General features: G+C 38.0%; 1 protein-coding gene across 1 annotated transcript in view; it reads right to left on the reverse strand.

Moving 5' to 3' along the window:
* Positions 1-16,613, reverse strand: part of SLC39A12 (solute carrier family 39 member 12) — a 69,996-nt gene that overhangs the window by 37,996 nt on the left and 15,387 nt on the right. Inside the window, exons 5-7 of the mRNA XM_035021530.1 lie at positions 9,953-10,125; positions 5,601-5,772; positions 1,211-1,383 (exon numbers count right to left, since the gene is read on the reverse strand). Coding sequence (XP_034877421.1) covers positions 1,211-1,383; positions 5,601-5,772; positions 9,953-10,125 — 518 coding nt within the window. The remainder of the gene's footprint in view (positions 1-1,210; positions 1,384-5,600; positions 5,773-9,952; positions 10,126-16,613) is intronic.

Consider the following 16,613-nt stretch of genomic DNA (forward strand, 5'->3'; position numbering starts at 1 on the left):
GACCTAGGAAAAGGCCTCGGCCCCTGCCTCAAGCCAATAAGCCCTGAAATATTTCCAGAAAATTAGATTACAAGGGAAATTAAAACAAATAATGGTTTATTTCATTTTCCAATGCTCACTTTGTGATTTTCAGAACATCTAATAATTATTGAGCCTCTGAGCAACAAGAGTGACCCTGTAGGAAATTGCCAGAGGCTTGTGGAAATTTTTAACATCTCCGGCTTTGCAAGAGGGGGGCCCATTTGCCCATCATTCTCTATCCCAAGAGATTTCAGAGGGAAGAAATAACCTCCTCTGGAGCTCCTTCTGCCTGAACTCTTGCATCTCAGGTCTTTGTCTTTTCATCCCTGACAAATAAAGAGCCTCAGAAGAATTCAGCAAAGAGCCAGCTTCCTGGTGCTTATATTTTTCTTACGGAAAATCTAGACGTTATGAGGCAAAAAAAGAAATTCATTTTGATGGTTCCAATGAAGAGAGCTTACTGATGGTGTGATGACAGAGGTGTGGGCAGCAAGGGGAGGAGCAAGGGCTAATGAGATGCCCAGAAGCTAGCAACTCCAGGAAACCATTTTCACTCTTAGGGCAGAAAGGGCAAAGGTTGGAAGTAATATTTCTGCAGCTCAGTGGGAGGTGGAGTGGGGGAGGAGTCCTCCCACGGGAGCTGTAGTACTGTAGGTAATCAGCGGCTTCTAGAACAAGTGTAGGGCCAGGAGGGCGTGGGCAAGAAATACCCTTGCCCCGCTCTCCTCCCACCCGGCTTTTCTGTTGCGCCTCCCATTGGCAAACAACAATTCAGCCCGTGAGGAAGCTGAGGAGGTGCAATCTTCTGGGGCAGAAAAAAAAAAAAAAAAAGAGCAGAAGAGGACAGAGAAAGGGTCTGAGGAGCATTGGGGACCAACTGGAGAAAATGCAGCACAACATCTTGCAGCCCATTCTTTTTTATTTAATAGATAATTAGTGGCTACTTCCTGAATTTCTCTTAATAGGAATCTGTATCTGATTACTTTTGGTTTATTTAAAAAATAAGAATAACATGTGGTGAACCTAAGGACTGGTTCTCTCTTTTCCCCTTTAAGTGCTTTGGGGAAATGATACTTATTTTCAAGGAAGACACACTGGCCGAGTCACTGTGACATTGTGTATCGACATGACCAGTGACTCAATGGAAATGGAAACTAGAAACACTCCATGGAAGACAGAACAGTGTTACCTGAGGGATAAGATGGAGCAGAGCATCCCCAGAAAGTGTCCCGACGGCCAGCCCCACAAAGAGCTGTAAAATCAGCTTGTAGTTCTCCTCACAGCTGTGGAACAGAATCAGCGTCGTCCCGAGCATGGAGCCCAGTGTGAGCAAGGCCACGGCCGCCGTGCTGTAGCCATATTCTAAGCCGAATGGAGAGTGCGAAGCAGTCAGAGCTCCTCATCCACTAGTGGTACCCCAGCCAGTGAAAATGCCAGAAAAACCCATCTTACAATACAGCTGATGGGGATATGGAATTGTTATATGAGTGGTCGAGTGTGTAAAAGGTCTTCATTTTTAAGGAAAAGAATGAAAAGACTTTCATCATTAACCTTGTTGCTTTGAAGTGATCCCAACTACCCCTTACTAAAATCACCACGGCAAGAAAGGACCTAGCTTACCACCCGCTGCCAAAGAAATGAACTTCTCTCGCTTTAAACCACAACATCGGCTGCCATACACCGGTAGTGATTTCCTTCTAATCCCATTTAAACCTTCTGAAGTCAAGGAAGCAGAGTATAGAGGGGGCACATGGTGTGGGGCCATCAAAGACCTATGCTTCTGTAGAAGGTGAGTACTTCCTTCCAAAAGTTCTCAAAATTATTCATAACTCATCAGTGCCTAAGATGAGTGCTTATATTAGTAAGAACTGATCAATGAATGTGTAACGGTTGATAATGTGAATTTGGACAGCCTACATTTTAAATTATCACAATCATTTTTTAGAACCCCTAAATTTATCCCATGTTTCTAGGTTTCTGAATTTTCAAAAAATATTCAGGAAGTGCAATTTTTAAGATTATTCAAACAAAAGCAAATATGCATGAGGGAAGAAGAAGCAAAGAAGGAAAGAGAAAAAGATGAAAAAGGAGGGGCAAAAATGGCTTTCAGGGTCAAGTAGAGTTGACCCTTGAACAAGGTTAAGCTAGAGGAAAGAAAATGTCATTAAGAAAATCATAAGAGGGGTGCCTGGCTGGCTCAGGTGGTTGAGCATGTGACTCTTGATCTTAGGGTCATGAGTTCAAGCCCCATGTGGGGCATGGAGCCTACTTAAAATAAAAATTTAAAAGGAAAGAAAAGAAAATCATAAGAGAGAATACATTTACAGTACGGTATATTAAAAAATCTGCATATAAGTGGACTTGTGTCGTTCAAACCTGTGTTGTTCAAGGGTCAACTGTATAAATGATTTGGGGATAAAGAGTTTTCCAGGCCACCATTTTCTTTTGGTTGCAAATATTCAGAGCAAATACTCTGTCTTCTACTTATTTAGAAATTACTAATAAGCCATAGCAAATTGGTTTGTAAACAATGAAGGAAGGTAACTACAAAATTAAACCATCATTTCCTTTAGTGACTACAGATAATAAGTTAAATCAAACAACCCAGTTATCATACTAATTAAAGCCCAAGGTAGATTTTAAGAAACTGCCATCTTAAAATTAGTTAAAATAGAAAATATCCTGTTCTTATCATTCTTGTACTTTTCTGGAGGGTTCACACCTACATTAGATTGTATTAATGATACTACCTGGTAACATGGTAATAGTCTTGTTTTTAAGAGGACTTTTATTGAATTATAAGTTCTAAATTATACAGGAGTCTAATATTAAAATAGAGTTGGCAGTGTACTCAAAAGAAGCAAAAAACTTTCCAATTTTAATTTTCCCACTCTTACCCCCACCCCTTCACTTCTAGGGAATCTCTATAAGACAGTTGTTTAATGGATATAGAGATACAGTTTTGCAAGATGAAAAAGTTCTAGAAATTTATTGCACAATAATGTGGAAGTACTGCTGAACTAGACACTTAAGAATGGTTAAATTTCATCTCAATTTCAAATTTTTACAATTAAAAATTTTTTTAAATCATAAAAATGGTTTGGAATGGTTTTATTTTGTTCCGACTTAATAAAAATACCTATATTATAAATACATCCCTGGAGATACTAAACCAAGGTTCGTATCCCACTCTTCCAAAAATAGACTCTATGTGGGAATGTCATTCTTCTCACTGAATACATAAATTAAAGACATTCAAAGGACGTCTAATGAAGTTCAAGGTTGCCGCATTTTTATGCTAGCTACAAAAGATCAGAAAATGTTGAGAATTCACAAGGATAAATTAGGGTGTGGCATTTCCCAGGCAAAAGGAAAATTTGCAGCCCTTTGATTCTTCTAACTCCTCTCCCCTCTGTCCTGAGGGCACCTACAGAACGGTATTGGAGGGGAAAGGGCCCTTCCTAACTTGAGAGCTTAGAAATCTGTTCAGGTCCTCTGTGAATCAGATTTCACCTGATCGTGAGGCAAAGACAGCCTGAAAACCATAAAATCTGACATTCATGGCCACAGGACTCTGCTAAGCCCCCCAGGTCCTCACAGAAGTGTCACGGCGTCTTGACTGGAGTCAGGCAGCTTGCAGACGGGTTCTATATAAATGTTTCCCATCATTACAATAGAACTTGACCTAGTCATTAAATTCCTAGCCATTCTTTTTTTTTTTTTTAAGGTTTTATTTATTTGACAGAGAGAAAGACAGCCAGAGAGGGAACACAGGCAGGGGGAGTGGGAGAGGGAGAAGCAGGCTTCCCGCGGAGCAGGGAGCCCGATGCGGGGCTCGATCCCAGGACCCTGGGATCATGACCTGAGCCGAAGGCAGACGCTTAACGACTGAGCCACCCAGGCGCCCCTGATTCCTAGCTATTCTTGAGCAGCTCCCTTGAACAAGTCTGAAATCTAATTTATACGGGGTCATAACACTCTTTGCTGGAAACCCATGCGCAGGTGGTGCTTAAGGGTCAGGTTCCAGCACACAAAACACTTTCTCTTCCTAACAACTCCCCAGCCTCTGCCTTCATCCCACATTTTCTGTTATTTACGCCTTTCCCCTTAAGTTACATAATGCAACATTTTAAATTGAGCACAGTAATGGGTTCTATGGTAAGTGTGATTTCTCTGAATCGTCCTCAGGAAGACCATTCCCCGGGGGAGGTCTAGCTGTTCATTAGAAAGATAAGCATTTCTCACAGATTTTCAGTTCATAAAGCTATTTTGCAGTGGTCCGTAAGTAGCAGATACGGCGCCTGGTGGTGGCCATGTAAATATGCTCATGGACGCTCCTAGGTGCCATGGTCTGTCCCCCTTCTCCATTTCTGAGCCAACGCTGACCACCAGGTACTGAATTATTTCATTGTTCAGGTTTAATGAAGTTTTCCTTTCAGTGAATATGGAGTCTTAGATATTTGGGTCCGGCAGGGTTTTGTTCGCATAAAATCTTCAAATGAGCCACTCGATGCTGCAGAATTCACGGTGTGTTGGAAGTGCTGGACGGTTCATCCCTGATGGGCACTGCAAGACTATCTCAGAGAGAAAGAAAAATGCTCTGGAAAGGCCTACATAAGGCCCTCCGATCACTGGCAATATTTAAAGCGTGCATGTGTTAACTGTCACATTTTTGCTATTCATCATGGATGTTTTTGGCCACGATTTCTTTTTCTTTTAAATATACAGTGCTTTAAGTGACAGAACACACCTTTGTACACATTATCCCGTTTGAAACTTACAGCTACCCTGTGAAACCTTATAGTGGAGCTCACCTACTGTGGTGATTCCGTGGGTTATAGGGGAGCGCAAATATCCAGCCTTCACTTCCTGGGGGGTCAGCCTGGTCGGGAGGCTGACAACTCCCCCCACGGCCACTTCTACGCCAGAGGAGCTCTTTGGTTTACCCCAGCGTGCCTTTGTTTTTTTACGTGTGTCATGATGTGTGAAAGGATGGGGAGCTGTGTGAGATCACTGCTTTCCTACCGTGCAGGAAAAAAATAAAAAATAAAAGACAGCCCTGGGGAAATAAAGAGAGGGCTTAAGATGACCGAGTTGGCTGGGGCTAGAAGGCACGACTCAACTTGGCATCTCTGATTCCATCGCTCATCTTCTTTCTCTTATACCCTGCCATTTCTCAACTAGAACTTTGAAGTTGGTCCATGACTGAGTCATATAGAGAGGATAAAATCAATTTCTGTGACTTACATGCAAAATAGGAAATATTCAATGAAAGATAATGTAGCATAGCGGCTGACAACAAGGACGGTGAGGCCCACTTGCCGGGGTTCACATCCCAACTCCGTCACTTACCGGCTGTGTGTCCTTGGGCAAGTCACTTAACTTCTAGGTGCCTGTTCCTGTATCTGTAAAATGGGGATAATAATAGTGTCTAGCTCATGGTGTTGTTGTGAGGATTGAACGAGTTGAGAAATGTAAAATGCTGAGAACAGTGCCTGGTATATAGAGTACGTATCCTACAGTCACTATTGTTATTACACTGTGTGCACAAACTTTCTCAAGGAAGCACCAGCACTTACTCTCCAGAGTGGTTGGTAGCAGCTTTGCTTGTTGGTCCTCAGGCAGCTGACAAGAGCAGCTGAGTAATTGCTGGACGATTCCGGGACTCATTCGTTTGAAGTCTTCCTTGGAAATGGGTGAAAGGCTGTTCTGTAGAAATATCTCCACCAGCTGCCCCGCAGAGAAGCAAGACTGCGTGGTGAAAACACCATTAGTAATCCCGACAAACAGATTGTCCTTCAATTGCCGTTCCTGAGAAGTCAGAGCCAAACCAAAGGGCTAAAAAGGACACAAGAAGCCACTCGTGCCTGCTTTCCCCTGCAACCATAATTTCTAAGGATTATTTTAAACCTCCGATCAAAGTCAGCTGCACCTCACTTTTGCTTTGAGTATGATGTAGAATGAGTTTGGCACCCTTTTTTTTCCTTTCCTGAAAACACGCACTGTATTTGACAATGTGTCGAATGGTTTTCTAACCAGCAGTCTAAGGCAACCGTGATGCTCCTTGTTTTGCTTTTCAGTGGGGATGGTTTTGCCTCAACAGAGTCAAGATTTCATATGATAAACAGGAGCTCTGCGGTAATGAGATCATTGTCTTTAATATTCTCTGATTGAATAAGCCTGTGTGGGCAACATGTATTTCCAAAAGCAATAAACGTTAATGTTTAAAAAGAGTGAAAGCTGTGTCAACCAGCGTGTGTGTGAACACTGAGTAATACGGACATCTTTGTAACCGACCTCCCTTCTCCACCAGAACAATTGAGATCATTATGATTCCTTTGCTGTTTCTCTATGTTGTATAGACATGTTCATAAGAGATAAGGGTTATTCGTAAACAACAAAGGCAACAGGTCTCTCAACGTTGCCACAGGGAAATTTGTGCATCTCAGGGGTGCTCGGGGCTGACTATGTACTTCAAAAATGGCATTTAAAAGTTTTAATGTGTATATAGTTCCACCAGCACAAATCGTGAAATCAAACCCTAGTGCGACGTCTCTGTGAGCTCTAGTCACAATCAACAAGGTAGCTGAAGAAAACCAGTACTTTACGAGGCTTGTGTGATTCGCTCTACGGGGGAATGTAGGGATTTTTGACAAAGGCACATTGCTGATCAGAAAATGATGACAGATTTGCTGGGTTTTCCCCACAGACATTTTTGGGGGGATGAGTCCATGAATAAAAAATGTTTTATCTTGATCAGGAAAGATTTGGTTGCAGGGAAGAGAACCCACTCAAATCAGTGAGAACCAAGAGGAGGTTGTATTGGAAGGATGCTAAGGATCTCTGAGATTGAAAAGGCAGCCACACTTCAAGAGGAACTCAACTTGAAGCTAGAAAATCAGAACCAAAGATGTTTATGACTCTGTCTGTTTGGGGCCAAGTATTTTCTCCTTTCTGTTTCCTGCCGCATGTATCTATTTCCTTTCGCGGTCCAGTGTTCTCTCCTTTAGTAAACACAAGGCCATGTAAGCCCCAACTCTGAAGTGACCTCTCAGCCCACAAACCCAAGATTGAGTGGAGTCTGCAAGTCCCGACAGAGATCTGATTGCTTCAGCAAAGCCACAGATGGGCTCTCTGGGGTCAGATGTCCCTCTGGTTCAATCAGTTTTGCCCACGAGATAGGAGGTGGGATCAGACTGTTCAGACAGGGCTGCCAGCCTCACGCCTGTGAGTGAGGAAGGCATTTCTCAGAAAAGGACTGGGCAAAACTCCAAAAGGTTTCTACTACAAAAAGCAACAACAGAAAGCTAAACCTGGGTTTGTCTTTTTCCCTTTGTCAAAATAATTTGTGCCAAAGACAATATTCTCTTTTGCACCATTTGTTACTAATGGAATATAATTACTTCACCATTAAATATACTGACAACAACAAAGGGAAACTGGCAACAAGCTTTTGATGATGAATCCTTTGTAATAAACATTCTCATTGAAAAGTGCTTGACTGGTAAGGAAAACAGTGCAGAGGCAAACGTGAACAGAATGCTATGCATCTTTCACCAGTTCACTGCCAAGAAATTGAATCGTTCTGGTCTTAGACTACCTTCTCCTAGAGTAAGGATCTTCTATTAAAAGCTTCTGTGCCCTTGATCTTTATTTGCTGTTCCTGTGTTATTTAGGTCATTTGTTTGTTTTAAATTTCTTCTGAAATCACTAACACTAATGTCCTTAATGGTGATTCATTATATTCTATGAATCTGAAACCCAAATATTTTTAATAAAGAACTAGAATGAAAATTTAGATTATCCAGCTAATAACCTTTAAAATATCTTTATTCCTTCGCATAAAACTTCAAATTATGTGTATCCTTGTTTTGATGTCATCAGACTTCTATGATAACTTTACAAACATTCTAGAGCAGTGGTTCATGAACTTCAGTTTTGAGAATAGCTTGGAGGGCTTGTTAAAAGACAGAGTGCTGGGCTCTACTCTCAGAGTTTATGATTCAGCAGATGCTGGGGTGGGACCTGAGAATTTGCATTTCCAGTAAGTTCCCAGGCACAACACTTTGAGAACCACTGGGCTAAATAACATAAGTAGGATCTTCAGATCTGGTCTATCTTAGGGTCCTATCAAGAGTCACAAGGACAGTGACATGTTGGGACAGAGAAGAAGCATTTGCATTGTTAGCATAGGAAATGACTATTACTGTTCTTAGAAGCCACATGCCTTAAGTAGGTAGTTCCTAAATTTTAAGAAACAATTTTCATTCTTTATGAAGATAAGGTCTCATTAGGCAAATTTGCTCCCTTCTAAAAGCCAGCCCTGAAGAAGCATCGAAGAAGACCTGGCAAACAAAGATTAACATAGGCATCAGCTCTCTTCACTATGTGTTGAGTACAATTAGCATGAGTTTGAAAGAATCAACTTTCATACATGTCTTTATATCTTATATATATATCTTGTATGTATATCACATATACAGCAGAAGTAACAGAAATTTACTTTTAAAAACATCTAATATTCTAATAATCTGTTTTTGTCTAAAAAGCAAAACAAGCAAACAACAACAACGAAGAGAAATAGACTCATAAATATGGAGAACCAATTAGTGGCTGCCCGAGGGAAGGGTTCGGGGTGGGGGGTGGGCAGAATAGATGAAGGGGATTAAGAGATACAAACATCGGAGGGTTGGAGGGAATATATGATACTGCCCAGTCATGTATATATAACTCACAGGAACAACATTCTGCATTGTTAAGAATCTGTAAGGGATTTCGCCCTTTGAAGGTACTGACTATACCTTGCTCACCTAAGATACAAATAACAAAAATAGTTTTATTTAAATCAACATTTCTCAAACAATAGCACAGCTGTTAAGAGCACAGAATATGTTTTTAGACAACCTATGTGTATATTCTAGTTTCTGTGAACTGAAGCTATTATTTATTAGTTCCATGTCTCAATTTCTTCATCTGTAATATGGAATAATATACCCTAACCTCATACAGGTGTGATAATAATTAAATGATGCAATGCAGGTGAAATAGTGCTATGTCTAATACATAGTACATACTCAATAAACATAAGCCATGTTCATGTAACATCAATTTATCAGGATTTTAAATGGTTAGGGCTGGGAAGAATTCTGTAGTCAAGGTTTGAGAAATGCTGGATTCAATAAGATTAAAGAAGTATTTGCTAAAGGACCTCCCCAGATAACTCAATAAGCTACAGGGTAATATGCATTTCTAGTGTTTCCCAAACCAATTTGACCACAGCACTCCTTTTCAAAGAGCATTAAGATAGACTAGTGATTGTACTTTGGAACACATCTTTAGGTAATAATGGATATAAATATGTTTATAAGCTCATATATCACCTTTTCTCAAAAAACTTCTCAGTGCTACCTACTATACAAATATTTCTCTGTTACTCACATGTCAAGTAATCTCTTTATAACCTAATCTATGTTTAAAGCATTCATTCATCATTGTAAGTATATATATAATGTTTGTATCCTCCTACTACCCTGTAAGTGCCAAAGGAATTGTGCATATTTTTGTTCAGCACTGTATCCCTAATGGCCATGATGGTGACTGGCAGGTAGTAAATGCTCAGTATGTTTGCTGAATTAATTATTTGTGCATTTAATACAGACACAATGGGGGAAAGAATCATATATATATATATATATATATACACACACACACACACACACACACACACTATATGTTTTTCCTACATGTCTTAGCCTCATGTTTATGTCTACAGAGATCTATTTGTAGAAGAAAAAAACCATGACCACTCTGTAGAAATAGAATATTTTTACATTTAAGGAAATACACATTATCCTTTAAATTTTCCACAACTCTTATAGAACTTTCACAACTTTGACAGTAGCAACTGGTGGTATAAGAATAATGACCATACCTCATCCCAGGAAGCTGAACCATCATCTGACTCTTGGCCTGTGGATACGGATAGATTAGGGTAGCCCCAATCATAGATTGATAGGTCGTTTTGTTTCCTTTGAAGTTGATGGATTTTATCTTTTCTGATACAGGTACTTTTGGTCCAGAGAATGTTGAGGAGTTGGTCTAGTTCTAGAAATTTCACACAAAATCTGGTGTCACATAGAATAAAGATAAGTCAATCTCAGGATAATCACAATTTCTTATGGCCACAGCATAGATATTTTGCTAGATAAATTTGGTTCTAATGAAAAGTCAAGATGTTACTCTGGACAATAATAAAAGAACATTTATACTTCTTGGGAATATTGATTGTCTCACAAGATTTTGACTAAGCTTTGGAGCTAAATCAGCCTTACAAAGATGTTCCTACCATTTTTATCTCCTGGGGATGATACAATGGGCAATTCCTCCAAAGAAATACCTTCTCTTGAGCCAACTATTTCTTTTTCTAGATGGTCCCTATAAAAATGCAAACAAAAGATAGAACTGGCCTAATCCTTAGGAAATTTATTTCTTTGAGGTAATATATACATCCTTAGTAGATTAACTATAACTTTAATTTGATTAAGTAAATAAAATTATTTTCCTTTTAAGGGTTTGTTTATGCAGAAACAAGAAAGGAAATAAAAGGGATCTGAGATTGTAGAGACAAGCTGACTTTTTCTTTTTTTTTAAGATTTTCTTTATTTACTTGACAGAGAGAGAGACAGCGAGAGAGGGAACACAAGCAGGGGGAGAGGGAGAAGCAGGCTCCCTGCTGAGAGGGAGCCCAATGAGGGGCTCGATCCCAGGACCCTGAGATCGTGACCCAAGCTGAAGGCAGTCGCTTGACCGACTGAGCCACCCAGGTGCCCCGCTGACTTTGTTTTCTAATGCTACCATGGTATGGTTGCCAGTTTATAGATTACAGTTTAGTTTCCCTTAGTAGAGCTCTAGGTTTTTAAATTGATTGATACAGAGAATAATTAAATATAATGGTGAATTTATTTGGATTTATCCATCTTCTTGCTTGTGAAGACAATGTCGCTGGTATTTTCCTGAATGTTATCATTAATGACAAGAAAAATTACAAACTAGACTTACTACAATGTTTCATTTTAAATAACTGACTTTCAGTGAAAAAAAAATTATAAGACTTGCAAAAAAAATGGGAATGTGGGACCCAAAATCAGGGAAGAAAGCAGTCAATATATAGGTCTCTGAGTATTCCCAGATGTTGGATTTAACAGAAAAAGACTTCAAAGCAGCTAATTAAAAGTGGGCTAAAGGAACTAAAGGAAATCATATTTAAAGAATTAAAGTGTGACAATAATAAGTCAACAAATAGAAGAAATAAGAAATTCAAAATTATATAAGTGTCCAAATGGAAATTCTGATGTTGAGTACAATAAGTGAAATGAAAAAATCACTAGAGGAGTTCAACAGCATATTTGAAAAGGTAAAAGGAAGAATTACTGAAAATGGAGATAGATTAATAGAAATAATCCAGTCTGAAGAACGAGGGAGAAAAAGATCTAAAAAAGAACATATTCAGAGACCTATGGGACAACAGCAAGTATACCAACCTACATGTAATGACAATCACAGAAGAGAAAGATGCAGAAAAAATATTGGAAGAAATAATGTCAAAATTATCCAAATTTGATGTAAAACCTTAATTTACATGTTCAAAAAGTTTAGCAGACATCAAGGAGGATAAATATAAAAAGATCCACACCCAGACACATTGAGGCAAAACTGACGAAAGTCAAAGAAAAAAACAAATCTTGAAAGCAGCAACAGAAAAATGACTTATCACATACAAGGAACCAACAATACAAATAGTACCTGACTTCCCATCTGAACAACAGAGACCAGAAGGTAGTGGAATGATATACTCAAAGTGCTAAAAGAAAAAACTGTCAATCAAAAATTTTATATCCAACAAAACAATTCTTCAGACATGATGGTGAAATAACAGCTGAAAAATTCTCAAATCTGGGGAAGGGAAAAGAAATCTAGACCCAGAAGGCAAAGGAACCCCCAGCAAAATCAACTCAAGGAGGTCCACACAAAGACATATAGTAATTAAAATGGTGAAAAGTAGTGATAAAAAGAATTTTAAGAGCAGCAAGAAAAAAGATAGCAGCTACATATAAGAAAAACCCCATAAGCATTTTAGCTGATTTTTCAGCAGAAACTTTGCAGGCCAGGAGAAAGTGGCACTGCATATTCAAAGTGCTGAAAGAAAAAAAAAAAAACTGCAACCAAGAATACTCTATCCAGCAAGGTTATCATTCAGAATAGAAAGAGAGATAAAGAGCTTCCCAAACAAACAAAAATTAAAGGAACCCATGACCACTAAACCAGCCGTACAAGAAATGTTTCCGTTGCATGGCAAGGAAAGACCATAAGTAAGAGCAAGAAAAATAGGAAACATAAAAGCAATAAAAATAATTGTATCTATAAAAATCATTCAAAGGACTCACAAAATAAAAGGATATAAAGGACACCATATACTAAAATGTGGGGGCAGGGAGAGGAGTAAAGAATCGGTTAAAACTTGAGCGACCATCAAATTAATATAAACTGCTACGTATAGAACATGTTATATACAAGCTGAACAGTAACCACAAATCAAAAATCAGTAATAGATATGCAAAGAAAAAGAGAAAAGAATCCAAGTATATTGCTAAAGAAAGCCAACTAATCATGACAGAAGAGAGTAAGAGAAAAGAGGAAGAGAGAAGAACTACAGAAATAATCATAAAATGAGTAAAAAAATGGCAATAAATACATACCTATCAATAATTACTTTGACTGTAAATGGGCTAAATGCTCCAATCAAAAGACAGGATGACAGAATGAATGAAAAAGCAAGACACATCTATATGCTGCCTGTAAGAGATTCATTTCAGACCTAAAGACACATGCAGATTGAAAGTGGAGGAATGGAGAAGCATTTATCATGCACAAGGATTAAAAAAGAAAGCCAGGGTAGTAAATACTTATATCAGATAAAATGACTTTAAAACAGAGACTGTGACAAGAGACAAAGAAGGACACTATAAAATCATTAAGGGGGCAATCCAACAAGATGATATAACAATTATAAATATTTATGCACCCAACATGGGAGCATCCAAATACATAAAACTGTTAATAACAAACATAAAGTAATTGATAGCAATAAATAGTAGGGAACTGTAACACACCACTTACATAAATGGACAGATGATCCAAACAAAAATCAACAAGGAAATAGTGACTTTGATTGACACACTGAACCAGCAGGATCTAACATATATTCAGAATATTCCATCTTAAAATAGCAGAATATATATTCTTTGCAAGTGCACATGGAACATTCTCTAGAATGGGTTACATATAAACACTAAAGAAGTCTCAACCAATTCGAAAAGATAGAAGTCATACCATGCATATTTTCTGAACATAACGTTACAAAACTAGAAATCAACCACAAGAAAAAATCTGGAAAGAGCACAAATGCATGGAGATTAAACAATGAATGGATCAACCAAGAAATCAAGGAAGAAATAAGAAAGTACATGCAGAGAAATGAAAATGAAAACAGAATAGTCCAAAATTTTGGGGGTGCAGCAAAAGTTGTTCTAAGAGGGAATTTTATAGCAATACAGGCCTACCTCAGGAAGCATGAAAAACCTCAAATAAATAATCAAATCTTACACCTAAAAGAGCAAGAAAAAGAAGAACAAAACCCAAAACCAGGAGAAGGAAGGAAATAACAAAGATTAAGGCAGAAATAAACAAAATAGAAAATAAAAAACCAATAGAACAGATCAATGAAACTAGAAGCTGGTTCTTTGAAAAGATCAACAGAACTGGTAAACCTTTAGTGAGACTCTTGAAAAAAAAAGAGAGGACTCAAAAAAATCAGAAATGAAAGAGGAGAAATAACAACTGACACCACAAAAATATGAAGGATTATAAGAGAATACTATAAAAAATCATATGGCAACAAATTGGATAACCTAGAAAAAAAAATGGATAAATTCCTAGAAACATATAACCTACCAAAATGGAATCAGGAAGAAATAGAAAATTTGAACAGATTGATTACTAGCACTGAAATCAAATCAGTAATCAAAAAACTTCCAGGGTGCCTGGGTGGTTCAGTCAGTTAAGCATCCAATTCTTGATTTCAGCTCCGATCATGATCTCAGGGTTCCATGCTGGGCATGGAACCTGCTTAAGATTCTCTCTCCCTCTCCCTCTGCCTCTCCCCCCAAAACAAAACAAAGCAAAACAAAACAAAACTTCCAACAAATAAAAGTCTAGGACCAGACAGCTTCACAGGTGAATTCTACCAAACATTTAAAGAAGAGTTAATATCTATTCTTCACAAACTATTCCAGAAGCTAGAAGAGGAAGGAAAGCTTTCAAATACATTCTATGAGGCCAGGATTACCTTGATACCAAAGCCAGATAAAGACACCAAAAAAAAAGAGAGAGAGAGAGAGAGAGAGAGAATTATAGGCCATTATCTCTGATGAATATAGATACAAAAATCCTCAACAAAATATTAGCACACTGATTCCAACAACACATTAGAAAACCATTTACTGGGACGCCTGGGTGGCTTAGTTGGTTGAGCATCTGACTCTTGGTCTTCGCTCAGATCATGATCTCAGGGTTGTGAGATTGACACCTGCATCAGGCTCCATGCTCAGTGGGGAGTCTGCTTGAGATTCTCTCCCTCTTCCTCTGCCCCTCCCCCTCCCCGTCAAATAAATAAATCTTAAAAAAAATCATTTATCATGATCAAGTGACATTTATTTCTGGTATGCAAAGGTTGTTCAATATTTGCAAAGCAATCAGTGTGATATATCACATCAAGAGAAAGGATAAAAACCATATAATCTTTTCAACAGATGCAGAAAAAGCATTTGACAAAGTACAACATCCACTCATGATAAAAACCCTCAACAAAGTAGATTTAGAGGGAACATACCTCAACATAATAAAGACCATATATAAAAAACCCACAGCTTACATCATCCTCAATGGGGAAAAACTGAGAACTTTTCCTCTCAGGTCAAGAACAAGATAAGGATGTCCACTCTCACCACTTTTATTCAACATATTACTGGCAGTCCTAGCCACAGCTATCAGACAAGAAAAAGGAATAAAAGGCATCCAAATTGGTAAGGAAGAGGTAAAACTTCCACTATTTGCAGATGAGATGACAATATATATAGAATCCCTAAAGACTCCACCAAAAAACTACTAGAACTGATAAATGAATTCAGTAAGGTTGCAGGATACAAAATCAATATACAGAAATCTGTTGAATGTCTATACACTAAAAATAAAACAGCAGAAAAAGAAATTAAGAAAACAGTCCCATTTAAATTACACCAAAAATAATAAAATACCTAGGAATAAATTTAACCAAGGAGGTGAAAGATCTGTATTCTGAAAAGTATAAAACATTGGTGAAAGAAATTGAAGATGACACAAACAAATGGAAAGATATTCCTTGCTCATGGATTGGAAGAACAAATATTGTTGAAATGTCTATACTATCCAAAGCAATTTACAGATTTAATGCAATCCTTATCAAAATACCAACAGCATTTTTCACAGAACTGGAACAAGAAATCCTAAAATTTGTATGGAACCACAAAAGACCCCAAATAGCCAAAATAATCTTGAAAAAGAAAAAACTAGAGGTATCACAATTCCAGATTTCAAGTTATACTTACAAAGTGGCAATAATAAAAAAAGTATGGTACTGGCACTAAAATAGACACATAGATCAATAGAACAGATTAGAAAGCCCAGAAATAAACCCATGATTATATGGTCAATTAATCTTCAACAAAGAAGGTAAGAATATGCAATGGGAAAATTCTCCCCAGCAAATGGTCTTGGGAAAACTGGACAGTTATATGCAAAAGAATGAAACTGGACCACTTTCTTATACCATACACAGAAGTAAACTCAAAATGGATTAAGGACATAAATGTGGGATCTAAAATCATAAAAATCCTAAAAGAGAGCATAGGTAGTCATTTCTCTGACATAGGCCATAGCAACATTTTTCTAGAAATGTCTCCTGAGGCAAGGGAAAGAAAAGCAAAAATAAACTATTGGGACTACATCAAAATAAAAAGCTCCCACACAGCTAAAGGAACAATCAAAAAAACTAAAAGACAACCTACTGAATAGGAGAAGATATTTGGAAATGAAAATCCAATAAAGGATTAGTGTCCAAAATATATAAAGAATTGATACAACTTGACACCAAAAAATCAAATAATCCATTTCAAAATGGGAAAAAGAAATGAACAAATATTTCTCCAAAGAAGACATCCAGATGGCCAGCAGACATATGAAAAGATGCTCAACATCACTGACATCAGGAAAACGCAAGTGAAAACCACAATGAGACAGCATCTCACACCCATCAGAATGGCTAAAATCAAAACACAAGGAACAACAAATGTTGGCAAGGATGTGGAGGAAAAGGGAGCCATTGGGCACTGTTGGTAGGAATGCAGATGGGTGCAGCCACTGTGGAAAACAGTATGGAGACTCCTCAAAAAACTAAAAATAGAACCACTATATAATCCTGTAACTCTACGAGATATTTA

Source organism: Mirounga leonina, unplaced genomic scaffold (genome assembly GCF_011800145.1).
Source record: "Mirounga leonina isolate KUSES-001 unplaced genomic scaffold, KU_Mleo_1.0 Mir_175, whole genome shotgun sequence".
NCBI lineage: Eukaryota > Metazoa > Chordata > Mammalia > Carnivora > Phocidae > Mirounga > Mirounga leonina.